This window comes from Peromyscus leucopus, chromosome 7, assembly GCF_004664715.2.
Source record: "Peromyscus leucopus breed LL Stock chromosome 7, UCI_PerLeu_2.1, whole genome shotgun sequence".
NCBI classification, from domain to species: Eukaryota; Metazoa; Chordata; class Mammalia; order Rodentia; family Cricetidae; genus Peromyscus; species Peromyscus leucopus.
Window position 1 is genome coordinate 5464985 of NC_051069.1, and position 15392 is coordinate 5480376.

The following is a 15392-nucleotide window of genomic DNA, read 5'->3' on the forward strand; positions in this document are numbered from 1 at the left end:
CACAGGAGGGTCTGGGGTGGCTGCAGGTCACCTTGCTCATGCACATTTCCCTCCCCGTTCAACAGGTGGGCTCCATCCCTGCCAACGCTGCTGACGATGGACAGTGGTCCCAGGGGCTGATCTCTGCTGTGAGTCCCCTTCTCCTTCCTCTTCATTTGCTTTGTGGATTCCCCCAGGGAGGTTTGGGCCTTGGGTCACTTCTCTGTTGACTGTCCTCAGGCCCGGATGGTGGCGGCAGCAACCAGCAGTCTCTGTGAGGCAGCCAATGCCTCTGTTCAGGGACATGCCAGCGAGGAAAAGCTCATCTCATCTGCTAAGCAGGTCGCAGCTTCGACCGCTCAGCTGCTGGTGGCCTGCAAGGTGAAGGCCGACCAGGATTCAGAGGCCATGAAGCGGCTACAGGTAATGGTCACTGATGCTGGTGGGAAAATACTCCTGTTGGAGCGGGTAAGTGTCGCCAAAGGGGAACATCTCACTTCCTTGGCATGACCCACCAGGCTTTCCATCAGCCAGTTCTGTCTCTCTCCAGCCTCATCCTCTGCCATCTGCATCGTGCATCCCACAACCACTGCCCACCACATCCACACAGCACCTGGGCCCTCTGCGCTGGTGCCGTGGGCCATAACTCACTTGGAATGGTCTGGCTTCTCACCAGCCCAATCCAGCAAACTCCTGTTCATCTTCGGTAACTGAACTCAGAGTCACCTCTTTTGGGAAACTCTTCCTGAGTCCCTCTTCTGTCCTGCCAGAGCCCCTGGCCTGGCCACTCCTGTCCCATGGCACCTCTGCCTTTATTTTTCTGTGTCAAAGCTGTGAGTATCTCAAGTACTCCATCTTCATCACCTGATTCAGTGGAGGCCCTCAGGAAGTGTTTGCTCGAGCAGGGAGAGAAAGCCTAGAGGAGATTTAAGAAAGTTGCTAAGGTTTCCTTCCCAGAACCTAGAGAGTATGTTTATAACAATCAAGTTCTTCAACATGCGTCCACATTGTTCTGATTGTTTTAATTATAAAATTGTTTGAGGTCTATAAAGATGGCTCAGTGGGTAAAGATGCTTGCTGTCAAGCCTGATGACCTGAGTTTGATCCCCAGAATCTACATGGTGGAAGGCAAGAACTGACTCCCACAAGTTGTCTTCAGACCTCAGGCTTACACACACACACACACACACACACACACACACACACACACACACACACACTGCATATATATGGAACTTAAAAACTGTTTTAAACACAATGAAGGGAACATTTGAATAAGAAAAAAAAAACTGCATTGCCTCAGTGCCCCCACATGCCAAATGTTTGTTCTCTGTCCCCTTTGTCATCTACATGAGACAATTGTCTGGTTGTGGTCATAGCAAGACACATCTGCTTTCTTGTTGCATACGTACCATCATGCACATTTTTCCTTGAGGTGGAGACTCCATTCTTCATGAGTCTCGTTTTTTCAGTGATTGCATGGTTTTGCATCAGCTGATTATGCCAGTTCCCTCCCATGCTTCAGACATTGTATTTGTTTCCAGCTTTCAAGAATTTTACTATGATAAGTGTTATTATATAGATCATTTGTATTGCTTAAAGTGTCTGATATATACACCATGAATAAAATCAGAAGGGCAGAGAGTCCAGATGCTTCTTACAGACTCAGAGGTCTCCTATGATTTTTAAGCATGAGTTCAGCCTTGGGTTCAATCCCTAATACCACATGAGACAGGGTTGGTCATGTAAGCCTGTGAGAGCAGTACATGGGAGGTAGAAGCTGGAAGATCAGGGGTTCAAAGTCATGGCTATCCCTTGGACCTAAACTCTTGCCCCTGAGAGAGATGGGCAAGGAACATAGGAGATTTAATGAAACTTTCATCACCACTAAAAGATAATTCCAGACCGCAGCTGGCAGAGGACAGTTCCCCAGGGTCCTGCTCCCTGAGGATTGAGAGTAAACTAGGAGATGGAGGAGATGGCTCTGTGGGTAAAGCACTTGCATGTACAAGCATGAGGATCTGAATTCCATCGCAGCACCCACAAAAAAGCCAGACACAGTGGCATGGAGACAGAAGGAGACAGAAACAGCAAGATCCCTGAGGCTCACTGGCCAGCCAGCTTCTGACCTCCATACGCATGCACACGTGTGTACTCAAGCACATGAAAGAGTAAACCAGAACGGACAGGAGTCGGTAATGAAAAAATAGAGACTTCGGTCGACAGACCCCCTAGATGTGTCTCCAGCAGTCACTGCACCCATGTTCATAAAGCATACGCCTAGCTGGGACTTAAAGTATATCCATAAAGTCCGTGACTCACGAGACTCAACCCCACACATGAGAGCGGATGCTCCCTGGCTTGTACATTCACAGCCCTCCATTCCCTCAGGAAACCTCCCGTGAATCCCAACTCTGACCAGCCTCTGTAGCCGGTTCTGAGGGTTCAAATGATTTAAGTAGGCCCCTCCCCTCAAGTTGTTGCTGCCCGGACTAGAGTTGTCCCAAGGATGGTAAAGGCAGGTAACAAAGTCAGCACAGAACACCCAAGGACGTTAATAAGGGAACGTGAGCAGTGCCGTGGCATGTAGGAAATCATGAGATCTGGGGCGAAGACTTCAAACCCATGTGAAGTTAGAACCACAGGGCAGTGGTTTTCCAAACTAAGGAGGCAGCCTCGAGTGTACTTCTATGACAAGCATAAGCTACTTGTATGATTGCCCTTCCCCATCAAAAGCAAGGGCTCAGGCCAGAGAAATAGCTCAGTCAGTAGCGCGTTCCCTTTGTAAGTATGAGGCCCTGAACTTGATCCCCATAGCCCACCTAAGAGAGCTGAGCGTGGTAGCGTATGTTTGTAATTCCAACACTGGGAAGGCAGAAACAAAGGCATCCCTGGGGCTCACCGACAAGCCGGTCTAATCTAATTGGTGAGCTTCCAACCTCTAAGGGACCCTGTCTCAAAGGAAGTAGGTGGCATTCCTGAAATTATTCTCTGGCTCCAATATCCACACACGTGCACCCCACATAAACACACACAAGTATTAAAAAGAAATTTTTTTAAAATGTGATCTTTGGGAGCCAGGAGCTGTATTTCAATTCATCTCTGAAAGATCTGTGGTCAGGTAGGCGTCAGGGTTGGAGGGGTTGATGTGTAGACAGAACGATGGCTCCGGAAAATGTGTGTGCTATAACGTGATCTCATGAACTTCATGTCTGTTCTTGCCAGACCCATGTGCTGTTGCTAATGATGCCACGGGTGTCTTGTTCCTTCTCTAGGCAGCAGGAAATGCCGTGAAAAGAGCCTCAGACAATCTTGTCCGTGCAGCCCAGAAGGCAGCCTTCGGCAAAGCTGATGATGATGATGTTGTTGTGAAAACCAAGTTTGTGGGAGGCATCGCTCAGGTGAGTGGCTAAACACATGGTAACGTGTACCTGCCAGGATGAGGGTTAGATTATAACAGATGCCCAACAAAACAGTGCCTTAAACAGGATGCAAGTTCACCTCTTCTGTATATAACTGGGTAGAAGCCGTTTAGGAAAGGTGTGATGTTTCTGCCATGTGTGAGACCCAGACTGCACCTTATCCTCCCTCCCTAGATGTTGCCCCTGGCAACTGGGTCCAAGATGGCTTAGTTAGCAACTTCAGGGTCCCATCTGTCAGGAAGAGAGAAAGGAGCAAGCGCTGGAATTCACAAACCTCACTTCCTCTCCCATACTGTTGGTCAACATAATCACAGGAGGATGGGAAATGTGGGGTTCTTTTCTGGGTAGTCAGGCACCTAGCTGAAATTCAGGTATTCTATTATAGAGAAAGAAAGGAACAGACTAGCCTAGAGTACAGCAGGACGTCTTTGGGACCGCTGCCCTGGCAAGCCTTCCACAGGCAGAATGGACCCTGCTTCCTCCCGAAACTGTTAGGAGAAGACTGGTGATTCGTTAGGCAGGACTGTGGTCTCATGTGGAAGTAAAGAGGAAAAGCCAGGAAGCCAGGCCTGCAGGCTGTGGATGTGTTAGATATATCTGTTACATGGGGCTGTTGTTCTAAACAGCACCAAGGCATTCCTCATACCTGCCTGGACTCTCCGTACCACACCCAGTTTTGGCTGTACACCATGTTGTTGTGCCAGAAAGTGTTTTTCATTCACTTGTTCCTTTAGAAGTCTCACATAAAAGGGTCCCTGATCAATTAAATCTAGGAAATACTACTGTGCCCAATACCCCCACCTTGGTCAATAAACTTGTTGGCATAGTGAACTTTCTGGAAGGGTCCACTGAAGGGAACTTGTTTGGCTTTCTTAAACACAAACTTACCCTAGTCCCATTGTACCAGTTAACTAGTATTCCTCAGACTTGGACCTTAGGAGCATGAAATGCATGCATTCTGTTCTCTGTATCTATCCACAACTTTCACATCCTTGGATTCAACCAACAATGGCTTGAAAATATTTGCTAAAAACTGCCACTGTATGGAACATAGACAGGCTGTTTTCCTAGTCATTCTTTAAACAACACAGTTTAGCAACCATGTGCATGGCGTTCACATTACGTTCAGTCTTAGAAATCACCTGGAGATTATTTAAAATGTGCATGAGGGAGCTAAGGAGATGGTTCAGTGGGTAAAGTTCTTGCTCCCCAAATCCCATGTTAAAAAACATAGGTGTGGTGTGCACATATGTGATACCAATGCTGAGGAGACAGAGACAGGCAGCCTAGTTCCAGGTAAAAGTTGAGAGACACTATCCCCAGAATCAAGGTGGATGGCTCTCTGAGGAACAGCCGTCCAAGTTGACCTCTGACCTCAACATAAGCACACACCCATGCACATGTGTACCTATACACACATGAACCTTCATATGTGTGGACACATGCATATACTCACTAAATAACAAATACAGGAGAGATAATAGGTTATATGCAAATAGTGTGCCATTTTATATCAAGGATTTAATCCTCCATGGATTCGGGGATCTAGTCGGAGTCCAGGAATCCATTCCCGACAGTACTAAAGGCCAACTCTGTATGAAGGCTGCCTAGTGGTTGAGGGCCCTAGCTTTACCTTCCTGAGCTCCATCCTCCGACCTGAGGCGTTGCAATGGCCCGCCCCTCTCAGCCTCAGACCCCTCATTGTGCATACAGGACTTTCACAGACTGGCCACAAAAGTGATGGGGCAATTTCAGTGCAGACACCAAGCCTGGTATGGATGCAGGAGATGTTTGCTGCTAAGTCCCGACCCAGAAGTCAACTTGTTTTTTCTGATCAGCTGGTCACTGGTCTCAAAACCACGCTGTGGTGTAGACTGGTTCTCAGAGCTAAGGATGCTGTTCCTGGCCAATATTAGGGCTCAGCAAGTAGAGAGGCTGGTATGGTACAGGCCCGTGCCGCCAGGCCTGGAGACCTGAGTTCAATTCCCAGGACCCACATGTTGGGACAAAGAGAACTGACTTCTACACGTTGTCCTCTGACCTCTACGTGTGTGCTATGGCACATGCGCACACCCTCAACACACATCAAATAAATAAATTTTTTTTAAAAAAATTCTCTTTTGCATCCATCCTTGGAGGGGCTGTGGAAGACAAGGGCCTCTACCAAGGCTTCACATCCATCCTTCTGTTTTTCCCTTCCAGATCATCGCAGCCCAGGAAGAGATGCTCAAGAAAGAACGAGAGCTGGAGGAAGCCAGGAAGAAGCTGGCCCAGATCCGCCAGCAGCAGTATAAGTTCTTACCCACGGAGCTGAGGGAAGATGAGGGCTAATGCCTGCCCATGATGGCGAGCCCCGGGAGGTGGCGCCCCTCCCCTCCCCAACAAGAACTGGACAGCGCAGTGTTCCCAAGGGCCAGGTACTTCCTGGAAAACTGCTGGCCCTCCACCTGGAGTCTCTTTCTCACTTCTCGGTCCTGTTACCATCGGCTGCATGATCATGATCTCACGCGGTACAGTGTCCCACCCACAGCTCCTCCAGCTCCCCTCGTGCCTCGCTTTATCTCAGGAGAGAGGGGCGCACCTTTCATGGACTGTTACCAAAAAGAGAAAAGTCAGTATTATGTCATTCTCAGACACTCTAGTCTTTGTCCTACAAGACTGCTCCAGGGCCTCTTTGTGACATCACACTAGGAAAAGAACAACAACAACAATAATAATAATGGCTCACGGGCATCATCTGTATCGTGGACACAGCTACTCTCTCTCTAGAGAGAGAAGGCGGAAGCTGCAGTTGGACACTGTTAGTAAAGCCAGAAACCCTCCCTGGCGGACTCTGGGGTCTAGAGTCACAGAGGTCCTTGTAAGTGTGGAGCACTGATTTGCCCGCGGGGGTGAAGAACCCCTTTCCCATTTGCACGCTTTCCTTGCCTCAGTGTGTAAGCTCCTTGTACAATCTACACCCATCTTGTATTCTGTGGCCCAGAAAAATGGAAGTTATTATTTTTTTTTTCCTCTCCGTAATCCAAAGGGCAGAGTTGTGGAAAGTGGTCAGGGTTAGGTGGGCAGGGGCCAGAATAAAATCCTGGGCTCCTTAACTCTGCAAGGCTGTTTCGGTTCATGCAAATGAACACACACAAGCTGTGTCCCTGATGGTCCTCAGTGCAGCGCCCCCTGGAGGAAGAGTCAGGCGGGACTTAGGCAGGAATGAGGAGCCTCCCACCTTCAAGCCCCATGATCAGGTTCTGTGTTCTTAGGAGGGTCCAGGTTCAAGATGGAAAGCTGGCTGTTTAGAACTGTCACTGGTCTTCCAGCCCAAGATGGTATTTCCTACCCTGTATCTTAATATTCCCAAAATCTGAAAGGACCCTCTAGTCAACATGGACCTCTGTGATTAGCATTGCTTATTGTCACATGGGTGTTTTCACAGTACGTCATTTGGGTGCTGCACCTCCGGTCCTTCAGATTTCTTCCCCTCATGCCTTTCCTTTTCAGGGCCCTCTTCTGGAAAGAACGTCATAGATCCCTGAGTTTACATTTGCTCTGAGCCTCTACCTAAGATGATGGATGAAGGATGAACGGCCTATGGCCAAGGGCCCAATACCAAGCACCAGTATATGTGAATGAATTTATAAAGGGAAAATAAGAGTTAGCAGAGCATGCTGGGGCTGTAGCTCTGCTCGGTGTGGTGGCATGTGTCTCTAGTCCCAGCCCTGGGGAGATGAAGGCAGGAGAATCAAAAGTTCAAGATGATCCTTGGCTACAGAGGAAGTTAGAGACCAGCTTTAGCTGCATGAGACCCTGTCTCCAGAAGGAGGAAAAGGATAATAGAGGCATATGGTTTTCAAGACTGACGGCTGCAGAAAGCAGGCCTTCCCCTCATTAGTGAGACGATGCCAGAACCAGATTGTGAGTGGCACTCACCACTTAGATCCAGATTTCTACCAAAGAGGAAATACTGGTACTCTGGTTGAAAAAAAAAAAAAAGAAAGAAAGAAAAGAAAAGAGTCGACCTTCAACCCTGCCAGAAGAGTCTTCTGTGCTGCAGTTTTAAAACAGGATTAAATTCTGACAGTTTCCCGAATGTATAGAGATGTGTAAGTGCCTCACAAAGGGATTCTTCTCAGACAGGTAGAAGGCTATACAAAGTGTGGTGTGATTGGGAAGCAAATGGAGAACGCATATGGAGGGAATGAGGGTGTGCAGGCATCCAGTCCAATAGAGGAGGCCTGCTGCGGAGCCCTGGATGCTCACGGGAAAGCGGGTGGTCTTGCTTACCATCTTTGAGTGTGACTCTTCATGTCTCTGCTGGGTGCTTTCCAAAACGATGAAGTCAGACCCCGAAGTTCATGGTTAAGGTGGGAGAATGTCCTCACGTAGTGGGACAGGAGGCCTCCCTGCAGCCAGCTCACCCTCTGTCCTGTAGGTATGCTTCCGGGGCAGCTGCTCCTCATCCCTCTTACACCTGTCCCTTGTCACATTGGACTTTCCAGGGGGCAGGGCAGGAACAGACAGTGAGTTCTCTGTCCTTGCCCCAGGGTTGTTAAAAACCTTCACAGAAGTGGATACCGGAGAAAAGTCCCTAACACATGCAAAGGGCTGCCCTTTCCCTCTGTAAGGAGTTTCAGGAGAACGGGAGTCCTGCCCTCCTGTCTGGAGAGGTGTACCCCCAGGACTTTAGGGGAAGGTGGTTCCCAGGCATCACCTGCCATGGTCCCGTGTCTCACCTGTCCCTTGCTTGCCCATGTTGCATCCGTGTATGCCAATGTCCTTGTGGCTGGCTGGGCCTCTCTCTCCTCGTTTCATAAAATGGATGAAATACTAGACTATGGGCATTGCATAATAAATGCTGCTGGTGGTGTCCCCAGAGGCACTGAGGGGACTCTGGCTCCTAAGGGAGAAAGAATGCAGATGCAGTGAGTTGCATTTTGGAGTAGTTTCAAGGCAAAAGTGGCCCAAGGCCTGGAGCATGAAATGTATCCCTCTGTGTGTGAGAGGGAGACTAGGTATGCAGATGGGTGCTCTCCTGCCTCTATCCCAGAAGGGAAGGGAAGCTGATGTTGGGTTTGGAATCCTTAGACTCATCTTTCTATCCAGAATTTGCATTCTTGATGATCAAAGCGAGGATGTGCCTGGTGGCTGGGAAATTGCATCTAGCTCACTTCTGCCTTTCAGAAGTCTTTAGATCAGGATGCAAAAGCCATGTTTGGTCAGACAGCCCTGGGCAACGCTTCCACTGGCCAGTTGGGGGTAGTCTTGGAAGTCATCATAAACAGATACTGAAGACCTGGCCAGGCTGCCAGTTGTCACTGTGGTTTTCAGAGGCAGCTGCCCAGGCTTCCTTCTGTGCACAGCCTTTCAGGACTAAGCCACCGGCAGATCTGCTGGCATATACTCCTAATCCAGAAAAGCCCCTAAGCTTCTCGTCAGACTCATCCGCTTGTCTTCTGCGTACTCTGCCAGCTGGTGAGAGTGTGGCCAACTGAAACCACCCCCTGATTTGTTGAAAACTGCACAACCAGGTGTGACGGCATACATTTACAATCCCAGCACTTGGGAGGTGGAGGCAGGAGGATCACAAGTTTAAGGTCAGCCTGGGCTGGGTAGCAAGATCCTGTCTCAGAAAACCAAAGGCTAGTGGGTGTAGCTTAGTGTTAGAATGCTTGCCTAGTAAGTGCAAGGTCCTGGGTTTGTTCCCAGCAACACACAAAGTATAGCCAAAATATACCGCCTCCTAAAAGAATGTATTTAATCCCCCCTCCTCAGTGACTCCAGAACCAAAACCTTACGAAGGAACCAGGGCAGAGGTGGTAAGACATGCTCTCTGTTCCCCCTCTTTCCTCACTGGCAAGTGGTCCCCCAAATCTCCCTGAGCTCTGGGCTACAGCAACACTTCTGGGACTTATGGCTGAAGATCCCAGCACAGATTGTCTGTGTGCTCTGCTCAAACCCCCTGTGACTGAGGGGACGAATACCTGTAAGAGATTCAGGAAATGTAAGGAACAGGAAGGAAACGTCCACTTTCAGGCTGAGAGGCCACAGTTCCCAGAGTCCTGAAAGCCAGAGGTCTTGGGGGCCGTGGGCAGCTCAGGTCTTACGCTCTGCCCACAGGGTCAGCAGCCTCTGCTAGAGAAAGCATCTTCTGCAAATCCCGACACCGCTGTTCCATTGCTCTGAGCATGTGCTTGGTGTGTTGAGGTTGGTCATTGGGAATGAGCATGAAGACAGACCTTCTGTTAGTCTGCAAAGACCATGAAGAGCTGATGTTTTTCTGTGGTCCAGGCTAGGTTCTATCTGGTCTTCCCTGGAATCCAGCTCCCTGCCTACCAGGGAGCAACAGCATGCAACCCCCTCTGCAGCCATGTCCACCAGAAGACAGGAAAGAGAAGCTCTGCCCTTGTCATAATGTTTAATCACATAAATTAATTTATCTAATCACATAAATTATTTTTTTTATTCATCAGAAATAAACTTTTAAAGGAATGAACTTGTGTGAAGGTTTCATGGCAACGGGAGGGAGACAAAAAAGAGGGAAGAGAGTGTCTTCATCATGGGGGAGAAAGTCTGCCCTGAACCAGCCATCTCCATAGTAACCAAGTGTGTGTGTGTGTGTGTGTGTGTCCCACACGCGAGCATGTGTATGGAAGTGAGGGATAAGACCAGTAGTCAATCAGAAAGTCACAGGGTGCCACCCAATTCTGTTCAGCTTTGCTGACACCAGAAGATAGACTGGGTAAGAAGATGTCCGTTTCTTCTTCACTTTGAAACAAGCAGACTTCCTGCACAGATCGCTCAGCCTTCTGACCTTGTACGTCACTGGAAGATTGGACTCCTAACTACCAAAGGGTGCATATGAAACACTTGACTTGGAGACCCACCACAGGAAGATTAGGTTCATTTGTGACAGCTGAGGCCCAAAATGTCCCCTCCAGCCTTCCTTCCTGTCTGAGGGGGTAGATCCTTGGCCAGGAGTCCTTGTCAGGGCAGCCAGATTTAGAAAAATATGAAGCATTTCTAATCTGCAAGATGGGGTTGTCAAAGAATCACCATAGCAACCAAAAGTGACGTTGGGATGTCCACCAACTATTAAGAGAACTCTTTAACTCACTTTCTAAGCCAATTGGTAATAAGGTTTCATATCTCTGACTTAATAAGAACGACAGCAGGGTTAGGGCTGACCACCACCCAAACAAAAGTGAGAAGCCTGAGGGCAGACCAGGAAATGGATGAGAGGCTGCCATCTGCTGGGTCTCCTGAGTGCCAGCCCTGTGCTGCCAGACACACACCTCAGTGCTCAGCAGTCTAGGAAAGGCGTGTGGCCATTCCTCAAAGGGACAGCCTCAGGGAGACTCAGGGAGGCAGGAGGTAGCTGGGTGAGGTTGGCTGGTAACTATCAAAACTCACATCCTCTCTGCACAAAATCAACTCAGGTCAAGAAGCCAACAAGGACCTTACCTGCAAACCCCAGCACCTGCTGTGCCCAGTTAGAGACCAACTCAGTCCCAGAGATGGCCACACTGGACCCAGAGAAATGGGACTAATAGGGTACTGCTCTGAAGGTGGGAAAGGCTTCCCAGAGGATGGCATTTGCCTGATTCCTGTGCCTTGGAGTTTCACAGGCTTCCCAGAGGATGGCGTTTGCCTGGTTCCTGTGCCCTGGAGTTTCACAGGCTTCCCAGAGGGTGGCGTTTGCCTGATTCCTGTGCCCTGGAGTTTCACAGGAGTGAAGGGTGATGCTTCAAGCAGTGGGGTTATAAGTGCAATGGCCTGGATTTAATGAGACAATGACTTAGGGGAACGAGGAACAATCCAGTGAGGCCATGGCTTGGAGAGGTACAGAGAGGAAGAGGACAAGACCACACATCGTATTGAGGTCTCAGAGTTCTCCAAGGTGGGGATACAGTAAAGGGAGAGAACTACCGCCAATGAGGGCAGGGAAGCAGATGTTAGGTAGCTAACACTCTAGTACCCCTACTTACTCCTCATAGTGAGATGCACAGGTAGTCTTATCCCCATTTTGTAGATGTAAGGCCAAAACAGAGAGGTTGAGTAACTATCCTGTGTGCATAGCTAATAAAGCTGGGATCTCCCAGCTACTCTGTTAAGGTCACCCAACTAACAAAGGACAAAGTTCCATGTTGGTCTTTCCAAACTCATGGCATGTTTGTTTGTCTATTTGTTTACAGACCTTTTAAATGTTTAATTCTTTGACTATTTCCTACAGTATACATTTTCAAAGAGTTATTTATGGTTTTGTTTCTATGTATGTAAGTTTTTTGCCTGTGGGTGTGTATGAGTGCCACATGCATGCCTGGTCCCTATAGAGGTCAGAAGATGCCATTGGATCCCCAGGAACTGAAGTTACAGGTGGTTGTGAATCACTGTTTTGGTGTTGGGAACCAAACCTCAGTCCTCCGGAAGAGCAGCCAATGCTCTTAACCACAGTCCTTTTATGGTATGTTTTTATCACATTTCCCATACCCTGCCCCTCTCAGATCCTCTCCCATTCCTACACACCCAGCTTCACATTCTTTTTTTCTCTTAAAAAGAGAAGACACTATTAAATGTGGGATTTGATTTGTGTTGAACAGCTGCTCCTGAGCATGGTGCCTGTGCTGGAGCGTGGTTTTCACGCTCAGTGTCAGTTTTCAGTGTCAGTCCACTGAAGAAAACTGATTTCCTCCCAGCCCTAATCATTGGGGAATAGCTTTTTGGCGAGGGTTGGGACTTGGTGCTCACTTCTCCTCCCTCAGGCATTTTGTCTGGTTTGAGCTCGTGCTGGTCTTGTGCGCTGGTATAGTCTCTGTGAGTTCATGTGTGCATCTGCCCTTGTTTGTCTGGAATATCATCCACCACTTCTGGTTCTTACAGTTGCCCCAACCCTCTCCTTCATAGATCCCTGAGCCTCGAGAGGAAGGATGTGATAGACATCTCATTCAGGGCTGAGCACTCCATCTCACTCTATACATTGCCCAGTGACGGGTCTCTGTGTTTATTACCATCTACTGCCAAAAGAAGATTGTCCAGTGAGAGTTCAGTGATACAATGATGTAAGGGTAGAGTAGTAGGTCATTAGGAGTTGTGTTTTTGCTATCTTCATTTTGTAGAATAGTAGTAGTGGGTTTTCCCATGGGCCCAATGATCTATCTAGTTTCAGGTTCTTGGCCTCATCAATACTATCAGATATGAGCTCCATCTCATGGAGTGGGCCTTAAATCCAATCAAAAAGTGGTTGGTGACTCCCCTAACACTTTTACCACTAGTGCACTGGTGGGCTGTCTTGCAGGCAGGTCACTACTATAGCTCATAGGGCCCATAACTGGGTGAGATTGACGATGGCTGTTCTCCAGGAGTGTGTAGCACATCCAGCTCTGTGAATGCTAGCCAGGAGGGGTGAAGCTTCCCAGTGAATGCCGAATAGATTTCTCCGTGTTCTACGCCTTGAATATGTGGTGCCTTCAGCAGGAGAGTCTGACTGTCACGTTGTAGAGAGTAACCACAGCATGGACAGTAGCCTGGAGTGTTTAGGGTATGTGTCTGTGGGACCCCTTTGACCAACAGAACAAAAAGATGTAGCCTACTCCTGGTACTAGGGGTTTTATTTGGTAGCATAGGATGTGTAATTTGGGTATTGTCTCCCCCATTATATGGTGACTCCATTTAAATTCTTTGAATATTCTAAATTTCTTTTAGAAAGCCTCTACAGAAGTAGGTTTTCATATCAGACTTAAAAAAATGTGTATGTGTGTGTGTGTGTGTGTATGTGTGTGTGTGTGTGTCCATGTGTATGAAAAGTTTGTGTATGCCACATGCATGTGTGGAGATCAGAGAACAAACTTGGATGTTGGTTCTTGCCTTCCACCCCGTTTGAGACTAGGTTTCTTGTTCTATGCTGCATACACCAGGCTAGCAGGGCCATGCAAAGCTCTTGTTTTAACTGTCAGTCTGTGGAGATCCCCTATGAGGGCCTGACATGCAGGACGGAAATCACGCAGGCAGAGATGGAAGAAGGACTGTGGAGGGGATCGTACATACATGGGACAGAGCCTGGCTCATGCTAGAGACCACTGAGCATTGAGGGATGCAGGGGTTGGGAAGAGGGGAGACCACAGGACCATTCCATTCCATAGGTTTGTGGCAGGGAAGAGGCATCCAGAGGTCACTGACTAGGCACCTTCATCTGCTGCTCAGTCACTGGTGGATTCCCACTGGGTGCTTCCACAGTCCTACGTTGGAATCCTTTTTTCTTCAGACCATAGCTTTTTTTAAAGTTTTGTATTTGCTGGGTGGTGGTGGTATGTGCCTTTAATCCCAGCACTTAGGAGGCAGAGGCGGGTGCATCTCTGTGAGTTTGAGGCCAGCCTGGTCTACAAAGCAAGTTCCAGGACAGTCAGGACTGTTACACAGAGAAACCCTGCCTCAAAATAACAACAACAAAAGATTTATATTTGTGTGTATGTGTGCATGTCTTTGTGAGTTTAAATGCACCACAGAGACCAGAGGGCACTGGATTCCCTAGAAGTGTATTTATAGGTAGTTGGAAGTTGTGTGCTAGGAACCCATGGAACCTCTGGATATATTTATCTCTGGATATAGTTACCAGTGTGCCATGGTAAGTATATGACTGAGAGACATTCACCTGGGTATTTTCATTTGAACATCCTTTACCCTGAACACACAGAATTGCTTGCCCTGAGTCCCCCAGAGTAAGAAAGCTTCTGGCCTTGTGCTCAGGGGCTGAGGACAGGATGGCCTATCCAGGGACAGTACCTAAGAAGGTCAATTCAAGGCCCAAATCCTTGCGGCTATAGCCCGAGGTCCCTGTCAATTTCACTTCCAGGAACTCGACAGCTTGGAAAATGAAGTTTGATTCTCTTCAGCTCAGAACTCAACGTTGCAGGAACATTTCCAGGTTCATCGGAAACTGTGTTCCACAGGCATTCAGGCTTGAGGGACCCAGGGTATAAAGAGGCCTGCATTCCCAGCACCCTAACATTATTGCAGTTGACAGAGAATCAGGAAGGGAAGAGCCAGGGCTGATGTCTCCTCAGCTCCCAGGGCTCTGTAGAAAACATTCTTCCTTCCAAAGACCTTACACAGGTTCTGGAGAAGTCAGTCCCTCTTCCACAGCGGACCAAGGCTAGAAGGACCCAGAGCTTCAGGAAGGGGCAGGAGCTCAGGCTGAGCCGGGCATGGGCTGGAGCTGACCTTCAAAGGCAGCCAGGGAAGCAGTTAGTGGTCAGCAGCGCTGAAGGATGTTTGGGGCTGCAGGGTGGGGAGGGGAGGGAAGGACAGAAGACCATGAAAGGCTGAAACTGCAAAGTTTAGTAACAGAGATCACCTGCCAGCACTACAACTCGGAATCCAGAGCTTCATCCCAAAGGGAAGGAGAGACACAGCCTCACACCACTGCTGCTCTGCCTCAAGGCCACAGTCTGCAGACCATGACAGCCCTGCCATGTGGACAATGTCCTAGAAGGGAGCCATACTGGCCACACTGTTTCCCAGCTCCAAGCTGTTTCCCAAGCACACAGTGGAAGAGTACTGTCCTCATCCCAGATGGTTTGGGCCACAGGGGGCAGTGTGGTTCCATTGGACACTAGTAGAGTGTCCCTGTTTCTCTGGAAGGAACAAAAAAGTTTCTAGGAGAAATTTAAGAAGCAAAGTATCAGTGAATAGCTTTGTGTGTCTCTAAAACTTCTCAAGGGCTTCAAGGCACTTGTGTGCATTCAGGATCTCCAAAAGGGTCATGGTGCTATCATGTCAATCAATAGTTTTGTCCTTAGGGAATTTCTTTGTTTTAATAATTGTGTGGTCTAGGGGCAAATGCTCTTGGAACCACACCTTGATCTATTGGAGTCCTACTCTAAAATCTCACTAGAATTATTTCCTGCCTATATTTATATCTCTGAAACAGTCCCTTCTACATCACAGACAGGGCTCACATCTTGTCACATGTGGCCTCCCCAGCTTCCAAAGCTATGAAATGTAGAC

At 48.4% G+C, this 15392-nt stretch overlaps 1 protein-coding gene across 1 annotated transcript in view; it reads left to right on the forward strand.

Moving 5' to 3' along the window:
• Window positions 1-9885, forward strand: part of Tln2 (talin 2) — a 427714-nt gene extending 417829 nt beyond the window's left edge. The window contains exons 57-60 of the mRNA XM_028864471.2: window positions 66-128; window positions 220-402; window positions 3255-3380; window positions 5604-9885. Of these exons, the coding sequence (XP_028720304.1) occupies window positions 66-128; window positions 220-402; window positions 3255-3380; window positions 5604-5732 (501 nt within the window). The 3' untranslated portion in view covers window positions 5733-9885. The remainder of the gene's footprint in view (window positions 1-65; window positions 129-219; window positions 403-3254; window positions 3381-5603) is intronic.
• Window positions 9886-15392: the final 5507 nt, after the last annotated feature.